The sequence below is a fragment of the Penicillium arizonense genome (genome assembly GCF_001773325.1).
Source record: "Penicillium arizonense strain CBS 141311 chromosome Unknown PENARI_contig003, whole genome shotgun sequence".
In the NCBI taxonomy this organism is placed as follows: domain Eukaryota; kingdom Fungi; phylum Ascomycota; class Eurotiomycetes; order Eurotiales; family Aspergillaceae; genus Penicillium; species Penicillium arizonense.
This window is the reverse complement of record NW_019173280.1, coordinates 1,233,131-1,245,785: the sequence shown is the minus strand read 5'-3', so window position 1 is coordinate 1,245,785 and position 12,655 is coordinate 1,233,131. Positions and strand designations below refer to the sequence as shown.

The following is a 12,655-nucleotide window of genomic DNA, read 5'->3' as shown; positions in this document are numbered from 1 at the left end:
GCACAGGGCATTACAAACATAATGCCCCGTGATAAAAGGCAGAGCAGGATTACAGTATACATGTACACCCGTCCTCTCGCCCAATATCTTTTCGAGCCGAAGCCCCTTTAGTGGGGCTTCAATCCACAACAAAGAACAGGGGTGAAACGAGTCCTAAACCTAGCCAGAGCCGTTGAATATTACAATATGGATTGTTTCAACAATAAAAAAAAACTGGAGATTTTATTCACTCATTCAAGTAATTACGTCTTTTCCATACAAATAACCAATGTTGATGATTGCTCGCGACCTTCTGGATCAGATTTCATCGCCAAGATCCACTTGGTCTCGTATGCATGCAGTGACCCCGCGAATAGTCTTCGAAAATCTTCTTCTTCTGGCAATTCCAGGTCGATCCCTATTGAGATCCTCGCAACTATAGAACTATTGATTTACTCATGCCCAAAAAAGTGCGATCGTCGTGCTCGAAATGTCAGAATTTGAACACCTCGGTTCTTGCATACAACGTGCAGTGGGGTTGGCTGAATGCTACCAATGAGTTATATAGACAAGCTCGAGGTGGAGAAATGGTTAGATGAGATCTTCGGTCTTCCAACTTTTTGCTCCGGAATTTTATAAGCCATGTATATTAGCCGACTCCTTGGGCTGGCCGCAGCCTCTGTAGGCCTCGTCAAGGCTGTTGAGCTAACAGGCTACGAATATGTCGTCGTGGGTTCAGGGGCCGGAGGAGGCCCGCTGGCTGCTCGACTTGCACTTGCCGGCCACAAGACATTGCTGATTGAAGCCGGCGATGACCAGGGTCACAACGTCAACTACACTGTGCCGGCCTTCTCTGCCAAGGCATCCGAAGATGAAGCTATGGCATGGAACTTCTTTGTCCGTCACTATGCAGACAACGACCGACAGGCCCTGGACTACAAGACCACATACGAGACTCCGGATGGCGGCGAGTATACCGGACTAAACCCGCCAGAGGGTTCAACCATGAAAGGCACATTATACCCCCGTACCGGGACTCTTGGTGGCTGCACTGCCCACAATGCTATGGTCGCCGTCTATCCACACGAGTCCGACTTCGAATACCTCGCCACACTCACCGGAGATAGTTCATGGTCACCAGACAACATGCGCAAGTATTTCAAGCGAATGGAGAACAATAACTACCTCCTCCCGCTAGCTAAAGGCCACGGCTATGACGGCTGGCTGGGAACTGAAACTGCGCCTCTGAGCATCGTATTGGGAGACCCTGAGCTTTTGAGCCTGCTCTTGGGTGGAGCTTTCTCTTTGGGCAATGTGACCAACACTGTTTTCAACCTAGGCACACTGCTTGTTGGCGATGCAAACCAGGACTCTAAGCTCCGTGACACCACTCCGGGATACTACCAGATTCCGATTTCCTCGGACGGCAATAGTCGCAATGGTCCTCGCGAGTTTATCACTGCTGTGCGCGATGCCACTAACAAGGACGGGTCTAAGAGATACCCTCTCGATGTTCGGACCAATTGCTATGTTACCAAGGTAACTTTTGACGAGTCTGTTAGTCCGCCGCGGGCTTCGGGCGTGGAATTTCTCGACGGCCAATACCTTTACCGCGCCAGCCCACGCTCTAACAACGCCGGGAGCGGCACCGCCGGCTCTGTTAAAGCCTCGCGCGAAGTCATCGTCGCTGGAGGTACCTATAACTCACCTCAAATTCTCAAGCTGAGCGGGGTGGGACCGGCAGACGAGCTGCGCAAATTTGGAATCAAAGTGATCTCCGACCTTCCTGGTGTCGGCACCAATCTCCAGGACCACTATGAGACCGCTGTGCAGGGTCACATTCCCAATAACTGGACAGCACTTGACGGATGCACCTTTGATCACGGTAGTGATCCTTGCCTGGAGCGCTGGGAAAAGAATGGATTGGGTGGTCGTGGGGTCTATTCGTCTGACGGATTTGCAGCCGCAATGTTTTATAAGAGTTCCGTCACTGCAGATGACAGCTACGACGTCTTTGTGTTTGGCGGACCAATCAACTTCCGTGGCTATTTCCCAGGATACAGTATCAACATTACTGAGCGCCATGATTGGTTCTCCTGGGCGGTTCTTAAGGCACACCCACGCAACCAAGCCGGATCTGTGACTCTTCGCTCGGCTGATCCACTTGACATGCCCGAGATTGTTTTCAACTCTTTCGATACCGGCAGTGGAGATTATGAGAAAGACTTACAGGCAATTACTGAGGCTATTGGCGTTGCCCGTGGTGCCTTTGACCGTCAGCTGGTTGAAGTGTCTGAAGTACTTCCTGGTGACGATGTCCAGACCGAGGAAGAGATCCATGATTATATCAAGAACACCGCGTGGGGTCATCACGCGTCATGCACGTGTCCTATCGGAACAGATAGTGATCCTATGGCTGTGCTTGATTCGAATTTCCAGGTGCGGGGTGTCACAGGACTTCGTGTCGTCGATGCCTCAGTGTACCCTCGTATCCCAGGAACTTTCACCGCCGTCTCGACTTACATGGTGGCTGAGAAGGCGGCCGATGTGATTCTAGACGCAGTTAAGGCAAGCGCATGAGTATATCTGGTATTGCGCTCGGGATTGAGGATGATAGATAAGACGTGAGGGAAGGATACGTTTGGGTCTATCATTTGTACATAGAATATAATCTACTTCCGCCAACCAGAAGCATCTGGTAATTATCTGAGCAAGTATCCATGTTAACATCATTGTACCAAGTTGAGAGTGTTCTTCTGACTTGGTGGAGTTGTGAGTTCCATATTACACCAAATTGAATTAGCAATTTCTCATTTCATATTCGAGGCTTTTCCAGGCTCCAGACATCAAGCTTATCCTGCTCATGTCGATATTCACTGACAAACTTGAACCCACACTTTCTCAGTACCCCGGAGCTTCCAACATTCTGTGTCTCACAAAGAGCGAAGACCTTCTCCTGCTCCCCTGGTTGTGGACCCCCTTCAATGCTCCTTCTTGGAAGCTCCCACCACATTTTCAACAACATGTTTAGTGCTTCCGTCATATAGCCCTTGCCCCAAGACTCGGGGAGCAACGCATACCCGATCTCAGGAAAAGGGTCTACGGCACTGATACTCACAGAACCAATTAGCCGCTCCTGTGACTCTGGAATAGACTTATCCAAGATGGCATAATGAAATGAGCGGCCAATGACATCGGCTGGGCCCTGGGTGAATACTTTCGTCAACATCCATTGACGAGTTTCTTCAATGGATTTTAAAGGTATTTTAGGATGGCTACTTCAGTTAGCCTGAAAATTCTGGTTGAATTGAGATCTAAAAAAAAATTAAAACATACTTCATCTGCGCAACTTCCCATCGGGAACGAACTGCGAACAATGCGGGGGCATCAGAGTCGGTGACTGGACGGAGGCGGAGTCGGTCGCTTTCAAATGAAGGTCCCGGTGACGGAACAATCACATAAACCGGTTGCTCAGGCAGAGTGTCCATGTTTGGTATGTATTTTGCTTGAATAAATTGAAGGGAAAAGAAAAGAGAAAGAGAAAGACACGTGAAGATGAAGATGTAGTCAAGGAAGCGGATACGAAGGTGAAGCGGGAACTTCTAATTGGTCATAAATCCCCGTATGGCTAGGCAAGTCTCGGACCCCGATTGAATCATCGTTGTTCGACTTTGTTTTGAATATAATAGATATTGGGAAGGTAGACAGAATGATCGAATTGGCTGGTTGATACAGGTGAGTGATTTCGGAGAAAAGCAGAAAATAAAGCCCCTTGAGCGCAATGAAGACATTCCCCGAATCACGCATTTCAACCCGTCCGTCTATACCTATATAGACATAGGACTTGGGGATTTAGGATAATCCGCAGGATGACTCACTGGGTTTTGCGCACTTACTTGTATAGTTACACTTGGAAGGTAGTTAGAGCAAATCAACATGCCAATAAGCCGGGATCTCAAAGTAAGACAAGTTAAGCTTAGATCGACCGCACTCTTCTATTAACTTAGTGGCAGCCAATTATGGACATTCCAGCTTCTCAAACTTTGAATATTCCAATCCAGGCTATTGACTAGACAATCCGCCGTGCCATGATCCTGGCTTGTGTGGCCTAGGGCATGGCATTGGTCACGATAGAGAAGTACAATCGGCTACTTAGAATTGAATTTCGCAGTCAAGACAATATAATTTCTTCCGTGTTACTCTATGGTGGCTGGGTTTCTCCAATCATTTTGCTATCTGCTGAATTCAAGGTTCTGTTCGTGGTAGGTTGCTATCTTGCGTAAGAGACTTTCATGCCGCCCTTTGATGCTAGGTAGTAGATATATACTTAATGTAATTCTGCTAAACTTGTCAGCAATGCGAGCCACTCGGCTGTCGGAGTGTCCCGATATGTACCGTCGCTTTTGGCGTCGTATGCTCTTTTGCTCCCCCATTGACCATCCCCATTCTTGTCAAGTCTTCATAACGAAAATAATTCTCACGGAATCATCAACATAGAAGTATTCCCTCGTTATCAAGACATTTGCCTATCCACTGGTTGACATACATTCGGCGGCGTTGATTGGTTGGTGCCTTATCTTCTCCGCGTCACGGGGTTGACCCCACAGTTTATGTATCCGTCATGATTCCACTCTCTTTTCGTATCATTTTTGCTTCTTTCATACGAGACACAGTACTGAGAAGTGACCATGGAACACCGCAAACGCGCGGCCCGAGCGTACGTGATGATACTTCCACAATGACAAGGTCGTCTAACATAACTCAGATGCGACGAGTGCCGAAGGCTGAAGGAGAAGTGTGAAGGTGGAGCTCCTTGCAGGAGGTGCTCTCATTTTCAGAGAGTATGTACATTTAAAGGCCTAGTGCCGAGGAATCGCGAGTTCCGTCCTTACATTCCGAGGTAAGATGCCATCACCTTCTACCACCGGGCCTATCTAACAATGATTAGAGACAGAGCTGGGAGATCTGAATTTTCAGAATTGATCGAGCGCTCCAGGTATATGGAGCGTATTCTAAAGCGTACGATAGAAGGGATCTCTTTCGATACGAAGAGTCTGGGAAAATTGGCAGAAGCGCTTGACGCCGATTACCATGCTAAAGGCGCAATTTCCTCCGACCCTAAAGATGTTGAGGGATTGGGTATAGACGATGAGGCGTGCACAATGGAACCAGTTGGTGATACCACAACCCGTTCGTCAACCAATCTCGATTTTTATGGTGGATGCAAGCTAACTGACTTCAGACTTTTCCGGGGAATTCTCATATTGGAATTTCTCCATGCGCATTAAAAGTCACATACAAAGCCAAATAAAGGAGCCGGATACCCGAGTATGGATTTTATTCTAAACGTCACTGTATCTCGTTGGCTGATACAGAAAGCACTTGCAGGATCCTGATCATGCCTCGAACTTTCCACGCGCCCATCACTTACGCCCCTCAAATAATCACCTATCGGCGGCAATCGCATCTTTCCCTCCTCCATACATTGCAAATTTTTTGGTGAAACTATTCTTCAAGTACTCAGAGACCCATTACTTTTTAGTGCAGGAATCATGGGTCCTTTCAAAAGTCGACCTATTATACAATAACCCCGACTGCTTTTCCCACAAAGGAGCAGAAGTCACCGTTGCCATTGTTTTGTCGGTCTTTGCTATTGGAACACAATACGCCCATCTTGAATCCCTTGGGCAAGCTTCGACGAGCGCGTCGGGATCAACATTTTCAGAGGATGATGTTGGCGCTACGTTCTATCAACACGCTATCCGCCTACTACCTGAGATCATTGAGATCGCCTCACTCGAAAGTGTACAGGCTTGCTTACTTTTTGGCTATTATGCGCTGCCTGTTGATGCGTCTGGATTAGGATTCATATATATCAACCTTGCCATGCGCCTTGGAATGCAGAATGGTATGCATCGGAAATGCAAAAACGATGCATTTACCCGCTCCATGGTTGAAACTCGCAATCGGGTTTGGTGGACGGCGTATGTATTGGAGAGGTACAGTTTGTCTACATGCAAGATATGCACAGTTTTTGCTAATGTCAATTCAGGAAGATATCTATCTTTCACGGTCGACCTCTTTCGGTACTTCGGTCGGATGTGGATGCAAATATTCCTCTCTATCAAGCAATTTTCCAGCCACAAGACTACCCAGAAAGCATCACTCGAGCAGAGATCTCAATTCAGCTAGTTCATTTCCTTGAAGACACCTTCCATGAGATGTGAGATATTGATCGTCCCCTCCTTGTTGGCACCTCGGGGCTAACAAATATTAGCAACCTCCTGCGAAATTGCCAAAAACAAGAGATATCCAAGATTGTCTCCCGCTTGCTAACAACAAAAAGCGCTCTGATGAATTGGTGGGACTCTCTCCCAAATGATGTCGTGACCGTACGAGCCCAGCAACCCGAACATATTCGCTCCGCGATGCACCTAAAACTAGAATACTGTCTGGTGCGAATGTTCGTCGGCAGACCATTCCTCCTCAAACAAGAAAACCCACACTCCAACACAAGCTCACCAGCCCATTCCGACGCAATCGAGAATCAGCCCCGGTCAACCGATGGTGGATCCCAGAAATCCATAACAGGTCGAAATGACCTGATCCATGACTGTATCCAAGCAGCCACCGAAGCACTGGATATCTGTCAAATATTGCGAGATAGCGGGCTAGGCCTTGCACGAGCCTCGTATATCGAGTACAGTTCGTGCCGGGCCTCACTGCTCGTGTTAATCGCCTACTCGATCCAGAATTTCTCCGAACAATTCCGCAAGTCGTTATATGAAGGCTTGGATATGATCCGGGAAATGTCTGCTGCTGGCGAATCTGCTCGGTCGGAGGTGTCGTTGATCGAGTCGCTGGAACGTGCTCTTGCTCGGCTGCATACTGGAGCGCAAAATGCGCGTCAGGGCGAAAGCCAGCAGAATACAATGTCTGATTACGAGGCTTTCAAGAACTGGGGAGCACATTTGGCAGAGAAAGGAAAACCGGGTTACTCTGGGTCAGCACCAGACCCTTCTCCTAGTCACGTTTCAACGGCGGCTTTACAAATTGGTGATATTACTGGCTTTAGTAACCACCAGGACTGCATGCCTGAACCTGACAATGACCTGTTCAATGCCTTTGATCCTATGATTCAAATGTCTATATTCGGCACCGAGAATCTATCACCGTCGGTTGGATGGCCGACCTACACCGAGGCGCAAGTGTTAGAGCATTTTCTAACAAACCCACACTATGGAGCAGGGTGAGAAACAGGAGGTGAAAGAGACTATGCCCTCATGAGTTATGCTTGATATTTCTGTCGATTTTGCAACCATATATCCCCGTTCGAGTCTACCATGTACAATATATTGAAAACAAATACAATCAAACCGAAGCAGCCACAATCCTCTCAGCCATATCGGGTAACGTATCCGCCATAACCTCCATCTTAGTATCAAAAATCTCCTCACAAGACTCCTGTTCATATATCGTACAATACGCACCCCGGAACCCAACCTTAACCGCAGCCGACACATCCCACATATGCGCAGCGGCAAACCACTTCACATCATCATCCGCAAACTTCGCCAGAGCAGGCCGATACGCCGCCAAAGCTGGTTTCGCTAGTCCTTGCGTATCACAGCTAATAAAGTTCTCAAGCGGCATATCAACACCAGCACGCTCGAAATACCCGCGAACACGCTTCGTATCGCCGGTCGTCAGACACCAAACGGTGAAACCGGCGTCTCTCAATTTGGCGAAACAATCTCTTGTTCCGGATCGGAGTTCCAGCTCTGAATATCCCTGCACACACTGGTCGCGCTCTGCGTCTGTCGCAAAGGTCCTTGGGGACTCGACTCCGCACATGTATAGAGATCGGTAGAAGAGGGCTGTGATAACTTCTTTGTAGGGCCGGTAGCGCTCTGAGATTGAGAGGAAGGTGAATTCGAGCTCGGCGGCTGTCATCCAGGCAAAGCCGAAGGAGCGGGCGGTGATGTTTTTTGCGAGGAGTTTTTCGCCGATGACGCGGTTGATACAGTTGTAGAACGCGTCGAAGGAGACACAAGTGCCGACGACATCGAAAACAACGTGTTTTTGGTTCGTCATGGTGGGAGGTGGTATTCGCAGGGAGGAGGTGTTGCGATCTTGTGGGCAACAGTAAGAAAGGGCTGGATATCAGATCGATAATAGACCTGGGAAAGATAGCGAGTCAATTGACTTCCGGTTATAAACTCGTCAAATGTGTCAATTGATCAATTGATATCTTCTTATCGCAGTCTCCCCGCACCGGCTTGCGTTCCATGGCTCACTTGCCTAGCGTACTATTCCTGATCGGGTAGGCCCGGCCCGGTACGCCCTCATTGGACCGCTCTAAGTTGTATCACTAAGGTGTATCACTCTGAGGTGTATCTTGATATGTAACCATGTCTTGCCGTGACACACTTGCCGATATCCTATCTTGACGCTCCATTTCCATGTCACTTCCTTTTACTATGTAGCGACTACAGAGATAGACAAGACAAGGCTTCTGGTCATTCAGATTCATTTGTCCTCTATAGGAGGAAATAGGAAACGAAATAGTAAGGTTACGATGTAGAATGCAGATTTAGAAAGGATGGAAAAGAATATCGATTCACTACAGAACACTAACAGTACAACAATTCAAGACCACAAGATATTAAGCTTGTTGAGACCCCGCTTGGGCTTGGGCTCCGGCTCAGGGTTATTCTGATAGCTTTCGATGAAAGGGCGAATGGGGATTTCCGCCAGCGGAATGATCTTGGTCTTCATCCAGAACTTGTAGGAAAAGTATACTATCACGATGAAGGGAAGGTTGAAGTATGAGGAGATGAACGTCTCAGTGCTCCAACGCCCGTTCATAAAGGTAGTAAATCCTCCTGTAAAGAAAAGAAGAATGAACACAACCAAAGAAACCCAAGTGGTGTAGGGCTGGAATGGTGCAGCCCACGGAAGCTCCGTGTGGCGGTCGATTCCCTGCTTCTTGCATCCGTAGAGGAATCGCAGGTAGACAACACAAATGCAGATCCAGTTGACCAAGGTGGAAATCGAGACGAGGTCTTGCAGCCATGTAAAGACATTGCTTGCTGAGCTGGACAGAGTCATATATCCCAGGGCCATGAATACGCCGTAAAGAGAGACAGCGACGTAAGGGATGCCGAAGCGATTGATACGCTTGAAAACGGCGGGTGCATGACCTTGAGATGCCATTCCGTAGAGAATACGAGATCCACCAAGCATGTTGGAGTTGCCCGAGGACCATGCTGAGGTGAGGACGACGGCGTTGATAATGGAGGGCACAACCTTGATACCGGCATCGCGAGCGGCAATCACAAATGGTGACTGGGCAGCGGTGCCTGTTGAGCCGAGCAGATCTTTATTAGTCGATGCGACGACCAGGCCGACCATGAAGATGGTGATCACGTAGAAGAGCAAAATCCGGATAAAGATGCGTCTGGCAGCCATGGGAATAGACTGGCGAGGGCAACGGGTTTCGGCAGCTGCGACAGTGATATTTTCGATTCCGGAATAGGCGTATAAAGCGTTGTCAAATGTTTTCCAGAATCCTAGGAATCTACCCAGCGCACCAGGAAGCCCTAAGTACTGAACCATAGGTCCATAAGGTGCTTTCCAGTAGGCGAAGCCAATGGATTTGTGGTTTGGGGCTCCACCACATGTAATCACCAGAGCCATGATGTTGATTCCAATTATGAGCATGATTTTCAAAATGGAAAAACCGAACTCCAGTTCTCCATATACTCGGACGAATATCAAAGCGGTACTCAGCATCAACAAACCAAAGATGGTGATCCAAATGGCGTTGTTGATAGTTGTCCAAAATTCGATAATAACGGCGGCAGCAACAATTTCGGAGGGAATCGAGACAATGTAGGAATATACTTGGTTCCATCCATTGGCGAACGCTAGAGCAGGATCACAGAAGATTTCCGCATATCGAATCACACCACCATTGAGAGGGGCCAAGGCACCCATTTCTCCAACACCCCATACGACACTCGAGACAGTGAGGCCAATGACGGTGTATGCAAGAAATGCACCCAGCGGGCCAGCATAGACAATTGCTCGTCCTGAACTGAGAAAGAGACCGGTGCCGACTGTGCCAGCGAGGGCAATCATCTGAATATGGCGCTGGTGCAGACCCTGCTTGAACTCATTGATCTCGTCCAACTGGCCAGCAGCGTTCTCCACATCGTGTGTTTTTCCCATTTCGGTCTCGTGCTTGGAGATATTCTTTTCGGAGGGCGTTAAGGCATCAATGCCATTATCGTTCCCAAATGTATAGATCGTAGAAGGTGACATACTTGATGAACGGAAATCAAGTTGACAAAGATTAATTACCGAAAATTAGGAGCCACACGTCAATTTTTGTACTTTTAGGCATGCTTCCGTTTCTACCCTGCACGGACCATAACCTTTAGAAGCTTATCAAGAGCTTATTTGAAATTGGCAGGATATCGTTGGTAGATGGAACCGGATCAATACCGGCATTATCGATAATGAAGTTTTAGCCCCAAAAGAGAGAGTTAAAAAACGTAAAAAGGATTCCAAGCGCTGAGGGCGCAAATGGTCCTCAAGTGCGGAGGTGGCCATCAGTGGATCCCGGTGAGTTGCCCTTTCGGGAAATATCGGCCCGGTCTTATCTTATCAGACCTGCAGGTCCGGTCACCGGCATAAACTCTATCTTCTATAAGACAACTGTAGCGAGCTTCTTTCACCATATACTCACCATGGCTATCTCAAACGGAACCACCGCTCCCACTGCCGGCACGTCCAAGTGTCTCCCGACCCATACCCCTGGCGAATGCTTCTGGCAAACAGCTCGTGATGAACTCAGTGACCATCGGTCGACTGAACAGCTACCCGAACACAGTGACATCGTGATCATAGGTGCAGGATATGCAGGTGTGAGTGCAGCGTACCATCTTGTCAAGGATGGCGACGCCTCCAAGTCTATCGCGATACTGGAAGCTCGGGGCGCGTGTTCGGGGGCAACTGGCCGCAACGGTGGCCACTGCAGACCTGATTTTTATGGCCACATCCTCACGTATATGGACCGGGCAGGCGATAGAGCAGGAGCAGAGATTGCCGAGTTTGAGATAGCCAATCTTCGTGCTCTGAAGAAGATTATCGAGCAAGAAAAGATTGATTGTGATTTTACTCTTGCGCGGTCAGTCGATGTCTGGTGTAACGAGGAGTCTGCCAAGAAAGCCAAGGTCGTCTATGATAGGATGGTCGCTGCAGACTTTGAGTACATGGAAGATGCTGTTTTCTATACCGGCGAGCAAGTCGAAGGGGTATGTGATTTTGTCATAGCTCAACTAAAAATATACTAACGTCCCCTAGATCTGCGGCGTCAAGGGTGCCAAGGCCTGCGCAAGCTTCACTGCCGGCACAATGTGGCCTTTCAAATTCATCATGCACCTCGTCAAGGACCTTCTTGCAGCAGGAGTAAACCTACAAACACATACTCCGGTCACCTCTATAACCTCGGACCCACAAGGTGGCTTCATTGTGGAGACACCTAGAGGCAAGATGCACGCAGGGAATGTGATTCACGCCAACAACGCCTATGTTTCAGGACTGCTCCCAGAATACGCTAAGAACATCATCCCCTGCAAGGGGATTTGCTGTCGCATCACCGTCCCCGAAGGAGTCACACCACCACTCCTCAACAACTCATATATCAACCGAGCAGAAGACAACACACTCTCGTATTTCGTCCCTCGAGCCGATGGCAGCATCATTGTGGGTGGCGCTGCGAACGTCTTCCGCCCGCACAAGAGCCAATGGTATGACAACGTAGACGATAGTGTCCTGATTGATTCCGCGAAAGACTACTATGACAACTACATGCAACGCACGTACCGCGGTTGGGAGGAGACTGGGGCTAAGGTTGACAAGATCTGGACTGGCGTCATGGGCTATTCATACGATTCTAATCCTCATATTGGACATGTTCCACAAAAGGAGGGTCAGTTCATTCTGGCTGGCTTTAACGGTCATGGTATGCCGGTGATTTGGCTGGCGGCGAAGGAACTTGCCAAGATGGTTTCTAAGGGTGTTTCTTTTGAGGATACTACCATGCCTCGCCTATTCCAGACAAGTCAGTTCCGTATTGATCGTGCACAGGCTGGAAGGGAAGAAGATGGTGATATTATTGGTACTGGTAGCTTTGCTGCGACTAGGCCTTGAGATGTGAAACCGCGAACATGTAATTTATGACCCACATAGAAACTTTTCTATTTCTTTTTTCCCTACTCCTGAGATTGTTAAGATTGATTCATGGTCCGAACCATGTCGAGAATGCTAGGCTATTTAGAAGAAAACTACAACAGGGGTCATAAATATGTGCATAGTGCCATGAAGTTAAGGACAGTTTACACGAAAGCCTTAAAACGAGTACACCATTTCATACAATTTTTTCGCCCTACTTTGGCCTCTCTTTCTTAACCTCCTTTTTACCCATTTTAAAGTGCTTTGGGTTAATCATATAGATTATATAAAGGTGGCAGTATAAAAAAACTTATCACCCCTGTTGTGTAAAATTATCGCAATAAATAATCTACGTCGAGAGCGCAATTCATGCCGTGGAAGTAAACCAGCAAGGCCAAGAAGAGCCTCGCGTCCTCGGCAGGTCGTGAACAATTAT

The 12,655-nt window shown here is 48.2% G+C and overlaps 6 protein-coding genes across 6 annotated transcripts; 3 read left to right on the top strand and 3 right to left on the bottom strand.

Annotated features, from left to right (window-relative positions):
- Positions 1 to 621: 621 nt before the first annotated feature.
- Positions 622 to 2,559, top strand: PENARI_c003G05530 (GMC family oxidoreductase; the record flags this gene model as incomplete). Its single annotated transcript, XM_022628382.1, has 1 exon — positions 622 to 2,559. The coding sequence occupies one exon, from the start codon at positions 622 to 624 to the stop codon at positions 2,557 to 2,559; it is 1,938 nt and encodes a 645-aa protein (XP_022492002.1).
- Positions 2,560 to 2,794: 235 nt separating this feature from the next.
- On the bottom strand, positions 2,795 to 3,467 carry PENARI_c003G04568 (GNAT family N-acetyltransferase; the record flags this gene model as incomplete). Its single annotated transcript, XM_022628317.1, has 2 exons — positions 2,795 to 3,254; positions 3,316 to 3,467. 2 exons carry the CDS (start codon positions 3,465 to 3,467, stop codon positions 2,795 to 2,797), a joined length of 612 nt encoding a protein of 203 aa, XP_022492075.1.
- A 1,200-nt stretch (positions 3,468 to 4,667) lies between these two features.
- PENARI_c003G08921 (fungal specific transcription factor domain-containing protein) lies at positions 4,668 to 7,232 on the top strand (the record flags this gene model as incomplete). The annotated part of the gene is made up of 7 exons (XM_022628621.1): positions 4,668 to 4,696; positions 4,745 to 4,774; positions 4,928 to 5,169; positions 5,222 to 5,307; positions 5,368 to 5,963; positions 6,032 to 6,202; positions 6,257 to 7,232. 7 exons carry the CDS (start codon positions 4,668 to 4,670, stop codon positions 7,230 to 7,232), a joined length of 2,130 nt encoding a protein of 709 aa, XP_022491823.1.
- A 118-nt stretch (positions 7,233 to 7,350) lies between these two features.
- PENARI_c003G10682 (putative 2-haloalkanoic acid dehalogenase) lies at positions 7,351 to 8,073 on the bottom strand (the record flags this gene model as incomplete). The annotated part of the gene is made up of 1 exon (XM_022628744.1): positions 7,351 to 8,073. One exon carries the CDS (start codon positions 8,071 to 8,073, stop codon positions 7,351 to 7,353), a length of 723 nt encoding a protein of 240 aa, XP_022491384.1.
- Positions 8,074 to 8,628: 555 nt separating this feature from the next.
- On the bottom strand, positions 8,629 to 10,305 carry PENARI_c003G01067 (aromatic amino acid and leucine permease; the record flags this gene model as incomplete). The annotated part of the gene is made up of 1 exon (XM_022628075.1): positions 8,629 to 10,305. One exon carries the CDS (start codon positions 10,303 to 10,305, stop codon positions 8,629 to 8,631), a length of 1,677 nt encoding a protein of 558 aa, XP_022491417.1.
- Positions 10,306 to 10,733: 428 nt separating this feature from the next.
- PENARI_c003G01696 (NAD(P)/FAD-dependent oxidoreductase) lies at positions 10,734 to 12,198 on the top strand (the record flags this gene model as incomplete). The annotated part of the gene is made up of 2 exons (XM_022628117.1): positions 10,734 to 11,300; positions 11,350 to 12,198. The coding sequence occupies 2 exons, from the start codon at positions 10,734 to 10,736 to the stop codon at positions 12,196 to 12,198; spliced, it is 1,416 nt and encodes a 471-aa protein (XP_022491487.1).
- Between the last annotated feature and the right edge of the window lie 457 nt (positions 12,199 to 12,655).